The sequence below is a fragment of the Scyliorhinus torazame genome, chromosome 1 (genome assembly GCF_047496885.1).
Source record: "Scyliorhinus torazame isolate Kashiwa2021f chromosome 1, sScyTor2.1, whole genome shotgun sequence".
Lineage (NCBI taxonomy): Eukaryota > Metazoa > Chordata > Chondrichthyes > Carcharhiniformes > Scyliorhinidae > Scyliorhinus > Scyliorhinus torazame.
Window position 1 is genome coordinate 102,996,657 of NC_092707.1, and position 21,058 is coordinate 103,017,714.

Consider the following 21,058-nt stretch of genomic DNA (forward strand, 5'->3'; position numbering starts at 1 on the left):
GCCCGTTTCCCCGGGGGTTGTAGCTGGTCGCCCTGCTCGAGGCGATACCCTTGTTGAGCAGGAACTGACGCAGCTCATCGCTCATGAATGAGGATCCCCTGTCGCTGTGGACGTAGGCGGGGAAGCCGAACAGAGCGAAGATGGTGTTGAGAGCTTTGATGACGGTGGCAGACGTCATATCAGGGCATGGGATGGCGAAGGGGAATCTGGAGTACTCATCGACCACACTGAGGAAGTATGTGTTACAGTCGGTGGAGACGAGGGGCCCTTTTAATTCCACGCTGAGGCATTCAAAGGGGTGGGAGGCCTTCACCAGGCGCGCACGGTCTGACTGGTAGAAGTGCGGTTTGCACTCCGCACAAACCTGACAGTCTCTGGTGATTGCCCTGACTTCCTCGACGGAGTGGGGCAGATTGCGGGCCTTGATGAAGTGGTACAAACGTGTGACTCCCGGGTGACAAAGGTTGTCGTGCAGAGTCCGGAGTCGGTCCACCTGTGCGCTGGCACATGTACCTTGGGTTAGGGCATCGGGGGGCTCGTTGAGCTTTCTGGGGCGATACAATATCTCGTAGTTGTAGGTGGAGAGCTCGATCCTCCACCTCAAGATTTTATCGTTTTTGATCTTGCCCCGCTGTGTGTTGTTAAACATGAAAGCTACCGACCGTTGGTCAGTGAGGAGAGTGAATCTCCTGCCGGCCAGGTAATGCCTCCAATGCCGCACAGCTTCAACGGTGGCTTGGGCCTCTTTTTCGACGGAGGAGTGCCGAATTTCGGAGGCATGAAGGGTTCGTGAAAAGAATGCCACGGGCCTGCCTGCCTGGTTGAGGGTGGCAGCCAGAGCGACGTCTGATGCATCGCTCTCGACTTGGAAGGGGAGCGTCGCGTCGACTGCGTGCCTTGGCGATGTTTGCCTTAATATGGTTGAAGGCCTGGTGAGCCTTGGCCGTTAGGGGAAAAAGAGTGGATTGGATGAGTGGGCGGGCCTTGTCTGCATAATTTGGGACCCACTGGGCATAGTAAGAAAAGAACCCCAGGCAACGTTTGAGGGTCTTGGGGCAGTGGGGGAGGGGGAGTTCCATGAGGGGCTGCATGCGGTCAGGATTGGGCCCCAGAACTCCGTTCTGGACCACATAGCCGAGGAGGGCTAAGCGGTTCGTGCTAAACACACACTTCTTCTTGTTGTAAGTAAGGTTGAGGAGAGTGGCGGTGCGGAGAAATTTGGCAAGGTTGGCGTCATTGTCCTGCTGATCGTGGCCGCAGATGGTGACATTGTCAAGGTAAGGGAAAGTGGCCCGCAGCCCTTACCGGCCGACCATTTGGTCCATTTCCCGTTGGAAAACCGACTCCCTGTTGGTGACGCCGAAATGAATCCTGAGAAAGTGGTAAAGGCGGCCATTTGCATCGAAGGCAGTGTATGGGCGGTCCGCCTTACGGATGGGGAGCTGGTGGTAGGCGGATTTAAGGTCCACAGTTGAGAAGACCCAGTACTGTGCAGTCTGATTGACCACATCAGATATGCGTGGGAGCTGCGTGTAGCTATTGATGGTCAGGCTGTAGTCCACGACCATTCTGTGCTTCTCCCCAGTTTTCACCACTACCACTTGGGCTCTCCGGGGGCTGTTGCTGGTCTCGATGATGCCTTCCCGAAGCAGTCACTGGACTTCGGACCTGATGAAGGTCCTGTCCTGGGTGCTGTACCGTCTGCTTCTGGTGGCGACGGGTTTGCAATCTGGGGTTAAGTTTGCGAAGAGGGAAGATGGGTCGACCTTTAGGGTCGCGAGGCTGCACACAGTAAGGGGTGGTAGGGGCCCGCCGAATTTCAATGTTAGGCTCTGGAGGTTGCACTGGAAGTCCAGGCCGAGTAGTAAGGCAGTGCAGAGGTTGGGGAGGACGTAGAGGTGGAAGCCGGTAAACTCCACGCCCTGGACAGTGAGAGTAGCTATGCAGTACCCCCGGATCGCCACGGAGTGGGACCCGGAGGCCAGGGAGATTCTCTGATTGGCGGGGTGTACCACGAGGGAGCAGCGCCGTACCATATCGGGATGAATGAAGCTCTCGGTGCTCCCGGAGTCCAGCAGGCAAGAGATCTCGTGCCCATCGATTTTCACGTTTGTGGAGGCAGTTGCTAGGTTGTGTGGGCGAGACTGGTCAATCGTGACCGAGGCGCGACGCGGCTGATTATCAATGGTGGCAGACGATGGGATGCCCAGGGGGCATGGGTCCTGGTAAGATTGCAGCGCCCACGGGCCGCACATGCCGTGGGGGAGATAAGATGGCGGCGCTTGATGTTCCTGGGGAGGACAAGATGGCGGTGCCCACGGGCCGCACGTGGTGGGGGTTGAACAAGATGGCGGCGGCCACGGGCCACACGTGTCCGAGGAGGGGATGATGGCGGCGCTCACTGGCCATGCGTGGTCCGAGGAGGGGAAGATGGCGGCGCCCACTGGCCGTAAAGTGGGGGGGGTGCCGGAACAATAGCGGCGACTGAACGGGCCTGGCACACCGCCGCAAAGTGCCCCTTCTTGCCGCAGGCCTTGCAAAGGGCGCTCTGGGCCCCCGGGCAGCGTTGTTGGGGGTGTTTTGGCTGCCCACAGAAGTAACATTTGGGGCCCCCGGGGTTGGTTGGCTGCCGCGCGGCACAGGCGTGGGGTTGGCTGAGTGGGGTCCCCGATGGGGCGGCCGTCTGCGGAGTCCACGATGCGTAGGAGGGGTGGGCCGCGCGGCCGGGGGTGTAGGTCTGGATGTTGCGCGAGGCGACCGTCAGCGATAGCGCAAGCCTTTTGGTTGCCGCGAGGTCGAGCGTGGCCCTTTCTAAAAGGCGTTGGCTGATGTAATCTGACCCTATCCCCGTAACAAAAGCGTCCCTCATAAGCACGTTCGAGTGTTCCGTGGCCGTGACGGCCTGACAGTCACAGTCTCTGACTAGGGGAATTAGAGCACGCCAGAAGTCTTCTGCTGACTTACCAGGGAGTTGACTACACTTGGAGAGGATGTGTCTGGCGTAAAGTGTGTTAGTCCGCTGGGCGTAGTTTTCTTTCAGTAGCGTCATGGCTTCGTCGTAGTGTGGCGCGTTCTGGATAAGCAGAAAGACGTTGGAGCTCAGCCGCGTGTGGAGGATCTGAATCTTCTGAGCTTCCGAAATTGGGTCTGGTGCAGACCTGGGGTGAAATTCTCCAGTATCAGCGCGATGTCCGCCGACCGATGCCAAAAACGGCGCAAATCAGTCCAGCATCGTGCCGCCTCAAAGGTGCGGAATCCTCCGCATCATGGGGGGCCGAGCCCTAACCTTGAGGGGCTAGGCCCGCGCCGGACTGATTTCCGCCCTGCCAGCTGGCGGGAAAGGCCTTTGGTGCCCCGCCAGCTGGCGCGGAAATGACATCTCCGGGCGGCGCATTCGCGGGAGCGTTAGCGGCCGCTCACAGCATCCCCGCTCGTGCACTGTGGAGGGAGTCTCTTCCGCCTCCGCCATGGTGGAGACCGTGGCGATGGCGGAAGGAAAAGAGTGCCCCCACGGCACAGGCCCGCCCGCGGATCGGTGGGCCCCGATCGTGGGCCAGGCCACCGTGGGGGCACCCCCCGGGGCCAGATCGCCCCGCGCCCCCCCCCAGGACCCCGGAGCCCGCCCGCGCCGCCTTGTCCCGCCGGTAAGAGAGGTGGTTTAATCCACGCCGGCGGGACAGGCATTCTAGCAGCGGGACTTCGGCCCATCCGGGCCGGAGAATCGCTGGGGGGCCCGGCGGGGGCGGGATTCACACCAGCCCCCGGCGATTCTCCGACCCGGCGGGGGGTTGGAGAACCTCACCCCTGATGTAAGCTTCGAAACAGGCTAGCCAATGTTCAATGTCCTTTTTGGCATTGACTGATTGCGGATCCAGCTGCAGGCGATCCGGATTGATGCGGAGGTCCATCTTCTGAAAACTTTAGTGTAATAAATTGATGCACGATCACTTACACAAAGATGAGAGTTGAATGCAACTGAGGCTTTATTACACTAAGATGTGTGGCCTCCTACAGCAGCTGGTGAAATGGCTTGCTGTATGGGGAGCACACATATTTATACTCCGCCTACTGGGCAGAGCCAGCAGGCAGGGAACTACCCCTGTACCTGTACTACAGGGCCTTACCACAAATCACCTAATATATACATCAGTGGTGACTACCACAACCTGGGAGGAAGATTTCCAGATTTCCTCTGCACTGTGAACGATGTGAAATTGTAGAATATGTGAACGATTTCATAACGGGTAGATTTCATGACGGGTAGTTAAAATTGGCATCTTTCTCTTCATTTGTTAAATGATGACATGCTTCTTCGTGTATGCCAATGCTTGTGAGGATGAGTGTTTTGCTGCTCACAGGATAACATTTTGAGGTAACTGTAAAGATACCACAAATAAATATAGTAGTCTTCGACATTTCGGGCAGCATACACTGCCTGTCTTCTGGAGGAATGGATTTTACTCAAAAGTTCTTACTCAGTGTAACTTCAAACATCTTTTGAGTGTGATACGTTTGTACCATGTCTGCTTGAACCATGCAAAACCCTCTCTGCTTTATCAGAAGAGAGTATGAGCTGCATTATTCTCTGCTGAAGTAGATTTTCTTTTTGTAAACTCTTTATTGGTTTCCAAAAGAGGAAAGGAGCAGGTAAATAAAATACAATATAGTACCCCCGCCATAAACAGACAAACAAACAAGAACTATGCAAAAACAGTAAAATTAACAGCTGACAGTAATTAACTCTTTAAAGAGACAAATGATTGGTAGCTAAAAAAATATTTCGCAAGGATCCTCTTATGGCATATTTAATGTATGGAGAAGATTATGCCTTCCAACCAGGGTGAAGCATTGGGTGGCTTGGGGGACATCCAGGTTAATAAAATCTGCCTGCTTGAGGCAAATGAAATGACACTGCCTCAATTTTAGTGAAACTGACCAGTGCAGATGAGACTCCAAATATGGCTATCAAAGGACAAGGCTGCCTGTCAATATCTAGAACTTTGGAAAGAGTGTCAAAGAAGGACGACCTAAAATCGGCCAGCTTCAGGCATTAAAATTTTTTTTTTTTTCGAGTACCCAATTCATTTTTTCCAATTAAGGGGCAATTTAGCGTGGTCAATCCACCTACCCACCTACCCTAATCTTTCGCTTGTGCGGCGAAATCCAGGCAAACACGGGGAGAATGTGCAAACTCCACACGGACAGTGACCCGGGGCCGGGATCGAACCTGGGACCTTGGTGCCGTGAGGCAGCAGTGCTAACCACTGCACCACCGTGCTGCCCCCAACTTCAGGCATGACCAGAACATGTGGGTATGGCCTGCAGGGGCAAGTGAGCACCTGTTGCTTCTAATGGAGAAAAACATGCTAATTCTGGTCTTGGTAATGTGAATTCTATGCACAATTTTAAACTGAATTAAGCTTTACCGAATGCAGGAGGATGTGGCGCTAAAATAGGTCTCCTCCCACCAGTACAGTTGAGCCCAAGCCCGAGAGGGGAGGGTCCAGAGGATATCATGAGATTGTACAACCTTGAAATAGAACCACTGCTGGTTTGAGACAATGGCAAAACCCCTTCCAACAATTGCGGAAAGGATGGACAGTGCGAGTGAACAAAACCACGGCTTGAAAATAGCTTTAAAGACTAGATTGAGGTAAATTAAATTTGGCTGCAAGCTCGCTAAAGCTGACAAAGTTCCCATCCACTAACGGGTCAGTAAAACGTTTGAGTCCCTTCTTCCTCCACAAGGCAAACACGAGTCAAGCATTGAGGGCAAGAATAAGTTGTTATTACAGATAGGACCTAATAGCGAAGAAGTGGAAAGTTTAAAATGCTGATTAAATTGTTTCCATAATTAAAGTAGAAATCACAATGGGGTTTGACGTGTGTTTAGAGGGGGAAAGGGTAGCGGGGCACAAGTTAAGGCAGGAAGTGAGGATGAGCAGCAGGAGTGCGCTTCCAAGGGGCCCAGTGCCCACAATGGAGGCTGAATGTGGGACTGTTGGTGGTGGTCGAGGTGTGTGAGCTGGTGAGGAAGGCCATCCGGGGATATGTGAAGATTAATGACACGGGAGGTTTCGGCAGGTGCGGTTAGGGAGGCACTGAAGGCAGTGGTCAGGGGAGGGGGGGGGAGGGGGGGGGGGTTATATCAATTCGAGCACATAGGCAGAAGGCGGAGATAGAAAGGCTAGTGGAAAAAATCCTGCAGGTGGACAGGAGATATGCGGAGGCCCTGGAGGCGGGGCTGTTAAAGGAGCGGCAGAGGCTGAAATGGAGTTTGGGCTACTGTCGGAGGGTAAGGCGGTGGGGCAGTTGAGAACGTTGAGGGGACGATATATGAGTATGGGGAGAAGGCGAGCAGGATGCTAGCACACCAACTGAGGAAGCAGGAGGCAGCAAGGGAGATTGGGAAAGTGAAGGACATAGGTGGGAATACGGTCTTGGACCCGGCGGGGGTGAACGGGGTGTTTAGGGACTTCTATAGTAAGCTGTACGAGTCGGAACCCCCAGCCGGGGGGATGAGGCGGTTCCTGGAAAAGTCGGAGTTCCCGAAGGTGGATGAGGAGTTGGTAGAGGGCTTGGGGGCACCAATTGGGCTGGTAGAAGTAGTGCAGGGGCTGGAGGCGATGCAATCCGGTAAAACCCTGGGTCCAGACAGGTACCCGGTGGAATTCTACAAGAGGTTCTCGGGTATTGGGACTGCTGTTGGTAAGGGCATTCAATGAGGTAAATGAGCTGGGTGTACTCCCCCGACGTTGTCGCAGACGTCGAGCTCCTTCATTCTAAAGCGAGATAAAGATCCGGAACAATGTGGATCATATAGACCTATTTCTCTGCTAAATGTAGATGCCAAACTATTGGCGAAGATCTTAGTCTCGAGGATGGAGGACTGTGCCTCAACTTTGACAAAGGATCATCGGGACTTGAAATGTTAGCTCCTTTCTCTCCATACAGATGCTGCCAGACCATTTTCTCATTGGTTTCAGATTCCAGCATCCGCAGTAATTTGCTTTTATCTAGAGATTGGGTGAGATGCCGTTCAAGGTTGTGGGGGGGAACCTTCGGTATTCCGGCATCCAGTTGATGCGGGAGTGGGAGCAGTTGCACAAGCTGAAACTGGGTCGGTTTGTGGAACAGATGAGGGGGTACTTTCAGAGGTGGGATGCGCTCCTGTTGTCATTGACCGGCTGGATACAGACAGTGAAAATGATGGTATTCCTGAGGTTTTTGTTCGTCTTCCAGAGTGGGTGAAGGTGGCCTCATGTAAAGACAATTGCACCCTGTGGTAGTGAGTTCCACATTCTCACCACTCTTTGGGGAAAGCAAATTCTCCTGAATTCCATATTCAATTTCTTGGTGACTATCTGATATTGTTGGCCAATAGTTTTGATCCACTCAACTCTTCCACTCCTTCCTCATGTAACTATGTTGGTTCTTCTATTGATGAACCCAGGCAAACTAAGCAGTTAGTTCAGAGAGATAGAATTTTTATGTTAAACTAGTTTCAAACCTTCCTCACACTTTGAATACTGTATACAATACAGGGCAGCGTATTAAAAGGATAAAGAGACACTGAAGAAAGTGCATAAAAGGACTTGCAAACGTGATACCAGAAATACAGGAGTGTACCTATGAGAGGATGAACAGGCCGAGTCTCCTTTCTCTTGAAAAGAGAAAGCTGATCTCAGAAGTCTTTAAAAGTGGACAAAAAATATTCTTCTTGTGGAGTGGAACAAAGCTATTGGCCAACAATATCAGATAGTCGACTTCCGGTGACGGCGGGCGGGAGGCAGCCGCACATTGGAGGGCTCCCGTTCGGGAATGGCATTTTCACGAAGTAACGCCCAGTCCTAGGGCCAGCGATGGCAGTAAAAGTCGGGGGATAGCGCAAGGAGAAGAAGGATGTCGAAAATCACCCAAAAAACGGCCGGGAAAAAAGCGGCTGAAAGTCCTTTGGCGAGGGGAAAGGTCACCGAGGGGTCAACAAAGAAAATGGAGGCTGGAGCACCAGGGGAGGCCTGAAGAACTAACTAAGGTGATGGCTGCGGAATTCCAAAAGCAGTTGGCGCAGATTGAGAAATGTATGGAGATGGGGAGGAAGGAGATGAGGGAGGTTTTGAATGTGCCTGTGGAGGAGGCGGTTTCCCCGGTGAAGACGGCGGTGGCGAGCGCAGTGGCGGAGGTGTGAGAGCAAGGGGAGGCGCTGAAGGAAGTGGAGGAGACGGTATTGCAGCACGGTGATCAACTTGCCTCGATGGGGAAGGAGATGCGGAAGGTGATGGACACGAACAAGAATCTGAGAGGAAAGATCTGGAAAACAGATCCAGGCGACAGAATTTGAGGGTCGTGGGGCTGCCCGAAGGAGTTGAAGGACCGAAGCCGACTGAGTATTTTGCCGCGATGCTGGCAAAGCTACTGGGGGAGGGGGAGGACCCCATCCGATATGAACTGGATCGGGCTCATCGGTCATGGAGGCCTGTACCAAAGGCGAGTGAGCCGCCAAGGGCAGTGACTCTGTGCTTCCGTAGGTACAGTGTGAAGGAGAAGGTCCTGAGCTGGGCCAAACAGAAGCGGGTGGTGCAGTGGGCTGGAGCTGGTATACATGTATACCAGGACTTTACGGTAGAGCTGGCGAAGAGGCAGGCTGCCTTCAACCGGGTGAAGAGGGCACTGTACATTGGCAAGGTGCAGTGCGGCATTGTATATCCAGCGAAGCTGAGGGTGACTTACAAGCTCAGAGAACTTTTATTTTGGAACGGCGGAAGCAGCGGAGGAGTTTGCGAAGGCAGAAGGACTGTGGCAGAACTGACAAATTGAGGAATGGTCATGACTGTATTTTCTTTTTTTTTGTATCACTGCGCGCGGGTGTAGAGGCTAAAGGAGCCAATGTTGCATATATTTGGACAAGGGAAGGGACGGGACTTTCACGCGAAAGGAGGGTTCTTTGGGGTGTAGGTGGATATGCGGGATTTGTGTGCTAAAAGGGGATCTTTGGGATTTCCTAGGGCCGTGCAAGGGGGAAAGGGACCCGGGCGGGGGCCTCCACGCTGGCCGGTTTAAGCCGGCTAGTGAACGGGAGTGAGGTGGGGGAGGGGCTGCGGCCATCGGAGCCTGACAGAACGGGGTCCGAGTGGTCTAGCCGGGGTGGAAAGTTGGGGGGAGGGAACCGAGGTTGGGAGGAGGAGTTTTACAAGAGGCAGTGGACAGGAGGGGCTGGAGACTTGGGGGGGGGGGGGGGGGGGTACAACTTTGGGGTATCATGTACGGTACTCTCTTAGAGGCTGGATGGCGTTGGTTGGGGGGTGGGTGGGGGGGGGGGGGGGAAAGCCGTGTAGATTAAGGGTGACTACGGGTAATCCCTGATTCCTTTTTGTCATTTGTTTATGTAAACAGGCAGGTTGGGGTTTGGTGGGCGGATGGGATCGTTGTTATTATGGGGATTGACATATCTTGTTGATTATTGTTTATTGTTGATGGGTGTAAATGTGGGAGAAAACGTGAAAAAGGAGGAGAATAAATTTAAAAAAAAAACAATATCAGATAGCCACCAAGAAATTGAATATGGAATTCAGAAGAAATTGCTTTACCCAAAGAGTGGTGAGAATGTGGAACTCACTACCACAGGGTACAATTGAGGGGAATAGCATTGATGCATTTTAGGGGAAGTTAGATAAGTGGACAAGGGAAAAGAAGTTATGCTGATAGAGTTAGGTGAGGAAAGACAGCAGAAAGTCCAAGGGAAATGGAATTGGTTTAGCTAAGTGGCCTGTTTCTGTGCTGTATACCCTACATGTATAAAAACCATTATCACCTCTGATCTCAAACTCTCTGTGGCAACCTTTTCTGTTTCTCCCAATGTTATTTAGGTAATTAGCTGTAGTCCATGAAGGACCATAGGCATCTCTCTCCACTCGAGAGACAATTGAGGGGCATAGCATTGATGCATTTAAGGGGAAGTTAGATAAAGGATGAGTTGCGAGTAACATCACAATTCTGACAAGGTTCTAGGATACGTACCTGTTCTTCATAAGCTTGTTAAACTTAGTTAATTGTTTTTGTGATAATGTTTTATTTTATTAAACATTTGTTTTGCTAGATCCGTATTGCTGCTTTAAATGATACTACAGTGGTGGAAGGCCACGAGGAATCCTTCAAGAGCCACAAAACCCAAACAAAAGAGGCTCAGGTTTGTACCGTTGATTAACATTGCGTATTGTAGCACTTCAGCTGAGCTGGGCTAACCAAGCAAAATCTGGGGATCTTCCAGGCGATTGGTAGCTCTTTTATATCAGGTGCCCTGTGATTACCTGATAGCATCTCATTATTTCTCAGCTGAAGGTGTGATGGACATTTTGTGTTCATTGGTGACTGCTCTCTAGGCTGTAACGTAACTAATTTAACTAATGTATCTTTCTTCGATACAGGAAGCTGAAGCATTTTCTCTGTACCACAAAGCATTAGATCTCCAGAAACATGATCGCTATGAAGAGTCTACAAAGGCTTACCATGAACTGTTGAATACACAGCTGCTGAAAGAGGTGAGCATTGTAAGGCATGCAGGAAGTTGAGAGTTAATTTTGTGCTCATTACAATGCTATCCACTTATCTTCCTACAACAGTCAAGAATCTCAACATCGTCCAGTACAAAGCAGCCCACTTGATCGGCAACCTATTCACCACCTTAAACATGAATTCCCTCCATCCACCAGCGCACAGTGGCAGCATTGTGTGCCATCTACAAGATGTTTTCTAGTAACTTCCCAAGGTTCCTTCGATAGCACCTTCCAAAACTGACTCTACCACGAGAAGGATAAAGGCAGCAATGGGAACACTACTACCTGGATGTTTCTCTCCAGTCACTCATTCTGACTTGAATATAAATCACTCTTCATTCACTGATTCTCAGTGAAACTCCTAGAACTCTCTTGCTCACAGCGATGTGGGTGTGCCTACAACTGATGGACTGCAGTGACTGCAGCTCACCAATCCCTCGAGCAATTGGGGATGGCCAATAAATGTTGGCCTCGCCAGTGACACCTACATCCTACAGATGAATAAAAAGTATAATGCTGTGCTCTGTCAGTGGGTTGTAAAGAAGTTTTAAAATCTCAAGTCCTAAGCCTCTAGGTTTCCCTCTGGTGTAACCCAGAGAGTATCTGGTGCCTCCTGTCTCCCTATTTCCCTCTTCCAGCTCACTTTGTTCACGAGACCCACTTCTACCCACCTTCTATCCCTTGAACTCATTGATGCCCACTAAAATGCATCCTGCCTCCAATGCTAGTTGACCACATAATAGAAAGTAAGACTTGCTTTTCTATGGTGCTTTACAGAAGCATTGTACATCTCAGTGCATTATTATTCCAAAGAAGAGTCATAAAGAACTCAAAATGTTAACTTATTTCTGTCTCCAAGATGCTGCCACCCAAGTTTTTACATACTTGGCAGATTCTGGAAATCTGACATGAAAACAGGTTTTTGCTTTTCTGTCAGAAGTGATCTACCAGGGTAGCACGGTGGCACAAGTGGTTAGCACGGTTGCCTCACGGCACCAAGGTCCCAGGTTCGATCCCGGCTCTGGGTCACTGACCGCGTGGAGTTTGCACGTTCTCCCTGTGTTTGCGTGGGTTTTGCCCCCACAACTCAAAAGATGTGCAGAGTAGGTGGATTGGCCACACTAAATTGCCCCTTAATTGAAAAAAATGAATTGGATACTCTAAATTAATAAAAAAAAGAAATGATCTACCATTGTCCTTCACATCATGACACTGCCATTCGCACCATTCCTCCTCCATTGCCTTTCTTCTGTTGTTCCACTCAGTACGATTTACCTTCACTTGGTTCCTCTTTCATCCGGTTGTAGTGAGCATCTCCATTAATTACTTCTCTTCCTGTTCACACATCAATATATCTGGAATTCCCCAGGATATATCCTTGGCCCCCCTCAATTTCTTCACCAGTTTACAGTCCCTTGTGGACATCATCTGTTGACAATGGGCCAGTTGCTATGTACAGGTTAATAACATTCACCTCTTACAATTCTTTAGCGATTCTGTGATGTCAGGGTGTTTATCCCAACAACCAATCCTGGAGGAACTGAAAAGTCCCCAAGTTAAATATTGGGAAGACTGAAGGCACCATCTTCAAGTACCTCCTACATCACCTCAAATTCATACCTTCGTCACTGATTTCAGCTCACTTTCCGGTCACCGCTCAAGCTTAACCAGATGGTTTGGACTGGGGCTTTCAATTTGATCCTGAGCTGATCTCCCAATCTCCCATCCGGTCTAATACAAGGAGTGCCTATTTCCACTTCTGTGACATGGGCCACCTGTACCATTTGTTGCCTAATTCTCAAGCCTTTACTACCTATCGGACAGGAGTATGCAGAGCTGTCTTAGGCTAGCCTGCCATGCTGAATCCTCCAGAAAATAAATTCAGTTCATGCAAAACTCTACTGCCCTCATCCTGTCCTGCACCAAGTCCTGCTCAGCCATCTTCTCTGTGCTTACTGACCTACTTTTGGTTATTGGTCCCCTAGCATCTCATATTTACAGTTCTCGCCCTCCTCCAGCCTGACAACCTTCCTGCTTTCTCCTGCCTCTGGCCTGTTGTTGAGCCTCCTTCTTTTGCCCTACCATTGGCAAACGTGCCTTTGGCTGACTAGACCCGACAATCTGAAGTTCCTCTCCAAACCTTTCTACTTTTTTTCTTTTCCTTCTAAAAAAAAAATTCAAATTTTTCGACCAAACAAAACAGTACAAAGGTTTTTCCCTTTTTACAACAATAAAACAATATAAATAACAGTGACCGTTTTTAACAAATAAATAAATAATATATAAACTAAATGGCAACTGCCATAACAAAAATAATAACTCTCCCAAATAATAACATCAAACAATCCAATATACAAAACCAAGCACAAATATCTATACAAAAACACCCCTAAGGACCCACCCGAGCCCGCCCCCTCCCCCCTGGGTTGCTGCTGTTACCTTCCCATTTCCTTTATCGTTCTGCGAGGTAGTTAATGAACGGTTGCCACCGCCTGGTGAACCCTTGAGCCGAACCCCTGAGTGCAAACTTTATCCGTTCTAGTTTTATAAACCCTGCCATGTCGTTTATCCAGGTCTCCACGCCCAGGGGTTTGGCTTCCTTCCGCATAAGCAATATCCTTCGCCGGGCTACTAGGGACGCAAAGGCCAAAACATCAGCCTCTCTCGCCTCCTGCACTCCCGGCTCTTCTGCAACCCCAAATATAGCCAACCCCCAGCCTGACTCGACCCGGACCCCCACCACCTTCGAAAGCACATTCGCCACCCCCACCCAGAACCCCTGTAGTGCCGGGCATGACCAAAACATGTGGGTGTGGTTTGCTGGGCTTCTCGAGCATCTCCCACACCTATCCTCTACCCCGAAAAATTTACTGAGCCTTGCTCCGGTCATATGCGCCCTGTGCAAAACCTTGAATTGTATCAGGCTAAGCCTGGCGCACGAGGACGAAGAGTTTACCCTACGTAGGGCATCTGCCCACAGCCCCTCTTCAATCTCTCACCACCATGATCTCCCCCTCGTCTCTCATTTCCCTGTATATATCCGACACCCTACCATCCCCCACCCATGTCCCTGAGATCACTCTATCCTGAACCTCCTGCGTCGGGAGCTGCGGGAATTCCCTCACCTGTTGCCTCGCAAAAGCCCTCAGTTGCATGTACCGAAATGCATTCCCTTGGGGCAACCCATATTTTTCCGTCAGCGCTCCCAGACTCGCAAATGTCCCGTCTAAGAACAGATCCCTCAGTTGCACAATCCCAGCTCTCTGCCATGCTCTAAATCCCCCATCTATTCTCCCCGGGACAAACCTATGATTATTTCTTATCGGGGACCGCACCGAGGCTCCCGTCCTTCCCCTATGTCGTCTCCACTGCCCCCAAATTTTCAGTGTTGCCACCACCACTGGACTTGTGGTGTATTTCTTTGGGGAGAACGGCAACGGCGCCGTCGCCAGTGCTTGTAAGCTGGTTCCTTTGCAGGACACCATCTCCAATCTCTTCCACGCCGCTCCCTCCCCTTCTCCCATCCACTTACACACCATTGAGATATTGGCGGCCCAGTAGTACTCACTTAAGCTCGGTAGTGCCAGTCCCCCCTATCCCTGCTACGCTGCAAAAACCCCGTCCTCACTCTCTGGGTCTTCGCAGCCCACACAAAACTCATGACACTTTTCTCGATTTTCTTGAAAAAAGCCTTCGTGACCATCACCGGGAGGCACTGAAACACAAAAAGGAATCTCTGGAGGACTACCATTTTGACCGCCTGCACCCTACCCACCAGTGACAGGGGCACAATGTCCCATCTCTTAAAATCCTCCTCCATCTGTTCCACCAATCTTGTTAAATTAAGCCGGTGTAAGGTTCCCCAACTCCTGGCTATCTGAATCCCTAAGTACCGGAAATCTCTTGTTACCTTCATCAGCGGTAAATCATCTATTCCCCTGCTCTGCTCCCCGGATGCACCACAAACAACTCACTCTTACCCATATTCAATTTGTACCCCGAGAATTCCCCAAACTCCCTGAGTGTCTGCATTATCTCAGGCATCCCCTCCACTGGATCCGCAACATACAGCAATAAATCATCTGCATACAATGATACCCGGTGTTCTTCTCCTCCCCTGAGTACTCCCCTCCACTTCCTGGAGCCCCTCAGTGCTATGGCCAGGGGCTCAATTGCCAATGCAAACAGTAACGGAGACAGGGGACATCCCTGCCTCGTCCCTCTATAAAGACGGAAGTAGTCAGACCTCTGTCTGTTCGTGATCACACTTGCCACCAGGGCCCTATATAGCAGCTGTACCCATCCAATAAGCCCTTCTCCAAAAGCAAATCTCCTCAACACTTCCCACAGGTAGTCCCACTCCACTCTGTCGAATGCTTTCTCGGCGTCCATCGCCACCACTATCTCCGCCTCCCCCTCTGGTTGGGGCGTCATCATTACCCCTAGCAGCCTCTGTATGTTCGTGTTCAGCTGTCTCCCCTTAACGAACCCAGTTTGATCCTCGTGGACCACCCCCGGGACACAATCCTCTATCCTCGTCGCCATCACCTTGGCCAGGAGCTTAGCATCTACGTTCAAAAGGGAAATGGGCCTGTAGGACCCACACTGCAGCGGGTCTTTTTCCTTCTTCAAAAGTAACGATATCGTCGCCTCCGACATAGTCGGGGGCAACTTCCCCCTTTCCCTGGCCTCATTAAAGGTTCTCGTCAAAAGCGGGGCCAGTAGGTCCATATATTTCCTATAAAATTCCACCGGGAACGCATCCGGTCCCGGAGCCTTCCCCGCCTGCATGCTCCCAATCCCCTTTACCACCTCCTCCATCTCAATCTGTGCTCCCAGTCCCACCCTCTCCTGCTCCTCCACCTTCGGGAATTCCAGCTGATCCAGGAAACACATCATTCCCTCCTTCCCTTCCGGGGGCTGAGCCTTATATAACCTCTCATAGAATGCCTTGAACACTCCGTTCACTCTCTCCGCTCCCCGTTCCATCTCTCCCTCCTCATCTCTCACCCCACCTATCTCCCTCGCCGCTCCCCTCTTCCTCAGTTGTTGGGCCAGTAGCCGACTCGCCTTCTCTCCATACTCATACTGTACACCCTGTGCCCTCCTCCACTGTGCCTCTGTCTTACCCGTGGTCAGCAGGTCAAATTCCACATGTAACCTTTGTCTTTCCCTGTACAGTCCCTCCTCCGGTGCCTCTGCATATTGCCTGTCCACCCTCAGAAGTTCTCTCAACAATTGCTCCCTTTCGTTACCCTCTTGCTTCCCTTTATGTGCCCTTATGGATATCAGTTCCCCTCTGACCACCGCCTTCAACGCCTCCCAGACCACTCCCACCTGAACCTCTCCGTTGTCATTAAGCTCCAAGTACCTTTCGATACACCCCCTCACCCTTAGACATACCCCCTCATCCGCCAATAAGCCCATATCCATTCTCCAGAGTGGGTGCTGTTCTTTTTCCTCTCCTACTTCCAGGTCTACCCAATGTGGAGCGTGGTCCGAAATGGCTATGGCCGTATACTCTGTCCCTGTCACCTTCGGAATCAGTGCCGTTCCCAAGACAAAAAAGTCTATCCATGAATATACCTTGTGAACATGGGAGAAAAATGAGAACTCCTTACTCCTAGGCCTAATAAATCTCCAGGGGTGTACTCCTCCCATCTGCTCCATGAAGTCCTTGAGCACCCTGGCCGCTGCCGGCCTCCTCCCGGTCCTGGACCTGGACCGATCAAGCACCGTATTGAAGTCTCCCCCCATTACCAACTTTCCCGCCTCCAGGTCCGGGATACGCCCCAACATACGCCTCATAAAGTTTGCATCATCCCAGTTCGGGGCGTATACGTTCACTAGAACCACCGCCTCCCCTTGCAATCTGCCACTCACCATCACATATCTACCCCCACTATCCGCCACTATGGTCTTTGCCTCAAACAGTACCCGTTTCCCCACTAAGATAGCCACCCCCCTATTCTTCGCATCTAAACCCGAATGAAACACCTGCCCCACCCATCCTTTACGTAGTCTGACCTGGTCTATCAGTTTCAGGTGCGTCTCCTGCAACATAACCACATCTGCCTTTAATTTCTTTAGGTGTGCGAGTACCCGTGCCCTTTTAATCGGCCCGCCCAGCCCTCTCGCGTTCCGCGTGATCAGCCGGGTTGGGGGGCTCTTTACCCCCCCCTTGTCGACTAGCCATTCCCTTTTTTAACCCAGCTCCTCACCCGGTTACCACGTACCTGTATATCCCACCGACGGTGCCCCCCCCCGTCTTGACCACCCCGTCCCATAACAGCTCCCCCTTCTCCTTAACAGCAGCAGCCCAGTTAACTCCCCCCCCCCCCCCCCCCTCCACTAGATCCCCCTCTAGCGTAGTTGCACCCCCCATGTTGCTCCCAGAAGTCAGCAAACTCTGGCTGACCTATGCTTCCCCCTTTGCCCTCGGCCTCCCACTGTGCGAGGCCCCCTCCTTCCTGCGTCCCTGTTCCCGCCACAATTACCATAGCGTGGGAGCAAAGCCCGCGTTTCCCACTCGGCCCCGCCCCTAATGGCGCATTTCCCTTCTCCTTCCCCTTTCCTTCCCACCGGCGCCCACAGTTCCTCATACTCCCCCCCCCCCCCCCCCCCCCCCCAACGAGAGGAAGAGGAAGAGAGAAAAGTTACAGGATCGAAGAATTAACAAATTGAGAAATCAGCCCCCCTTTCTCTTCCTCGCCCCACCCCACCACTTTATCCCAGAAGCTCTTTCTCTCGCCAGACTATTCCAGCTTCTTGTCCACAATGAATGTCCACGCCTCTTCTGCCGTCTCAAAGTAGTGGTGCTTCCCTTGGTGTGTGACCCACAGTCTCGCCGGTTGCAACATTCTAAATTGAACGTTCTTTTTGTGAAGCACCGCCTTAGCCCGATTGAAACTTGCCCTCCTTCTCGCCACCTCCGCACTCCAATCCTGGTATACGCGGATCACCGCGTTCTCCCACCTACAGCTCCGAGTTTTCTTTGCCCATCTGAGGACGATCTCTCTGTCGTTGTAGTGGAGAAACCTCACCACTACAGCTCGAGGTATTTCTCCAGCCTTTGGTCTTCGCGCCAGAACTCGATAGGCTCCCTCCACCTCCAAAGGGCCCGTCGGGGCCTCCGATCCCATTAGCGAGTGAAGCATCGTGCTCACATATGCCCCGACGTCCGCCCCCTCTGCGCCTTCGGGAAGACCCAGGACTCTTAAATTCTTCCTCCTCGAATTATTCTCCAGTGCTTCCAACCTCTCCACACACTTTTTGTGCTGTGCCTCGTGCGTCTCTGTCTTCACCACCAGGCCCTGTATTTCATCTTCATTTTCAGCAGCCCTTGCCTTCACGACCCGAAGCTCCAGCTCCTGGGTCCTCTGCTCCTCCTTTAGCGCTTCAATCGCCTGTAATATCGGGGCCAACACCTCCTTCTTCAACTCCTTCTTCAGCTCTTCCACACAGCGCCGCAGGAACTCTTGTTGCTCCGGGCCCCATAACAAACGGCCACCTTCCGACGCCACCTTGCTTCGAGCTTCCCTTCCTTGCCGCTGCTCCAGAGGATCTTCTGCAATCCGGCCGCTATCCTCTCCTTTTTCCATTTGTATCCGGGGGGATTCCCTTCTAGTTTACCGCACAGTGATTTTGGCCGTTTAAATTGCCGTTGGGGCTCCTATTAAGAGCCCAAAACTCCGTTCCAACGGGAGGTGCCGAAACGTGCGACTCAGCTGGTCATTGCCGGACCTGGAAGTCCTTCTTTTCCTCTTTTAAGTCACACATTTTGACTAAGCTTTAGTCATCCCCCCTGTATCCTCATTAATTTTTTCATCTGTTTCTATATTTAAGCTGCTATGTGAAATCTAATTGTGCTGAAAGGGAGAAATTGCTCGCATTTTGCCAATGTATTTATTGGAAGTACTTGATTGAATCTGCTTTTTGTATGTTGCTATTAGTTGCTAGATACAACAGACACCTATTTGCAGATGAGAAGGTCCAGACTAACTCCAGGTTGCTTCCTGACAGCCATCTTATTCCTGAATGAAATGTACACACTAATGCTATGTTAACTTTTAGGCCGTTCTATCTGGTGATGAGAATGAAGGTTTAAAGCACCCTGGGTTGATCCTGAAGTATTCTACATATAAAAACTTGGCCAGTTTAGCATCCCAGAAAGATGACCCAAGTACAGCTATGGAATTTTACCTGGAGGTGAGAAACAAAATACATTTATTAGAAAAGGAACTGATGCAAGGATGTGAGAATCATTTGGAAAAGTTTTAACCAAAATCAATTTTCTGACTTTGCCAGGTGTTGAAACTGTTAAATAGTCGTAGCTTGCTGTTGATTCGCTTAGTGGCATTAATTTTTAAAAATTGATTGAAAGTACCCAATAAATTTTTTCCAATTAAGGGGCAATTTAGCGTGGCCAATCCACCTACCCTGCACATCTTTGGGTTGTGGGGGCGAAACCCATGCAAACATGGGGAGAATGTACAAACTCCACATGGACAATGACCCAGAGCCAGGATCGAACCTGGGACCTCGGCGTCGTGAGGCAGCAGTGCTAACCCACTGCGCCACCGTGCTGCCATCATAGTGACATTCCTAACAGTTTGAGAACCGCTGATTGTATAAACTAACTGCTATTTATTGGACAATGCATCAGGATCAGTAATTCTCTGGGAGCTAAATTTGCTTCTTGTCTGAGCATGCACTCTTCAATCCAACTCTTTCTTTGTAATGATTCTATTTTCACAGGCTGTAATGTTGGACTCTACAGATGTGAATCTCTGGTACAAAATAGGAAGAGTGGCAGTGAGGCTGATTCGAGTTCCACTGGCCCGCCATGCCTTTGAAGAAGGACTTAAGTGTAATGTCGATCACTGGCCATGTCTGGACAATCTCATCACTGTGCTGTATACACTTAGTGATTATACCAGTAAGTTGAAATGTCCTGAATTCCTGGAAAATGGTTCTCTATGGGATAACAAGCTGTGTTCTGTGCATTCGACCAATATTTGATATTTTTGAAATGTTGCTAATTGGAATCATACGGTGAGCAGGATCTTATGGCATCCTGGTGGTTGCAGTGATCCTTGCTTGAAAAGGTGGGTGTCAGAAAGAGTTCAGGTTGGATTTTGATTGTGATAACATCCATGGTTTATTTGCCAGCCAACATTGACTATCTAGGCCTGTGTACACGGAATGGCCACTCGGTAGAAGTACTCTGCTGTTGAGCCCTGTGAAATGACACAGCAGACTTTTCTCAGGAAAAACACTGCGACCTGGAAGGGAAAATGAACAATGTTGCCTGTGCGAAGTGACAAGGAGACAAAGAAAGAGGTCATAGTTACCACTACATTCAATCTTTTTAGAATTAAACCTTAAAAATAATTCCTGCAGTCAATATTTTTTCCGTCAATTGTTTTGCTAAAGTCAAATTTGTTGAACTGTTTCAGTCACACTATTTACATTTTTCCATTTGTTTTACTTGGTCTGAATGTCCCATGGTTCCATTGAGATCTCCAAAGTCTACATCAAAGGCATTGTGAGAAGCAACTCCAGTTAATTAGAATAAAGTAAGCTTTTTGCAACTTAATTATTTAAAAAATTTAATTTTGCTACATGGCCTTCCAACCCTAACACTTCTTGGGACCCAAACATTAGTTGCTGTTGTCACCGTAGCTGCCATGACATGATGTAGCACTATCTGCTCGTTTTTGCCTCCCTTACTCATTCTTGGTGTTGCATTTGATCATGGCTGCTGCTTCTGTCCTCTGACCTGCTCACTGGGACCTTGGCTAAGGGGAACTCTTGCAGGTTTATTTTTCTTCTGCAACTTTCTTACCTGAGGGTTTCCCTTCTGCAACATTGTATTGTCTGACTCTTGAGTTTTATTACGATTGAAAGGTATTTGGATTTAATAGAGCTAAATTTATTCTACATTCCTGAAGAATAACAAGAGTAAACTTTAACATGAAACCCGAGTCAATGCCCTGACTGCAGACATCTGCCCCCCCCCCCCCCCCCCCCCAAGCTCCCTCCTCCCCTTGCTGACGCCGCAGTTCTCCTTGAAGAAGTCGATAAACGGCTTTTGTCACCGGGCAAATCCACAAACTTGATTTTCTCCAACCTTATGAACCCTGCCATGTCACTCATCCACACCCCCGGTTTCGGTGGCTCCGGGTCCCTCCACTCCAGCAAAATCCGTCTCCGGGCTACCAGGGAGGCAAAGGTCAGGACATCGGCTTCTCACGCCCCCTGGACTCCCGGGTCTTCCAATACTCCAAATATCACCACTTCTGGACTTGGCGCCACCTTCACCCTTAACACTTAGGACATTATGTCCGCGAACCCCTGCCAGAACCCCTTCAGTTTTGAACATGCCCAGAACATGTGAACGTGGTTAGCGGACCTCTCCGCGCACCACCCACACCTGTCCTCCACTCCCTCAAAGAACCTGCGCATCCTGGCCACCGTCATGTGTGCCCTGTGAACTACCTTGA

The 21,058-nt window shown here is 50.6% G+C and overlaps 1 protein-coding gene across 5 annotated transcripts in view; it reads left to right on the top strand.

The window, feature by feature from the left end:
- Positions 1 to 21,058, top strand: part of cabin1 (calcineurin binding protein 1) — an 807,975-nt gene that overhangs the window by 1,976 nt on the left and 784,941 nt on the right. For all 5 annotated transcript variants that reach the window (XM_072499122.1, XM_072499139.1, XM_072499102.1 and 2 more), the window contains exons 2-5: positions 10,097 to 10,186; positions 10,425 to 10,538; positions 18,627 to 18,761; positions 19,311 to 19,491. In XM_072499122.1, the coding sequence (XP_072355223.1) occupies positions 10,097 to 10,186; positions 10,425 to 10,538; positions 18,627 to 18,761; positions 19,311 to 19,491 (520 nt within the window). The remainder of the gene's footprint in view (positions 1 to 10,096; positions 10,187 to 10,424; positions 10,539 to 18,626; positions 18,762 to 19,310; positions 19,492 to 21,058) is intronic.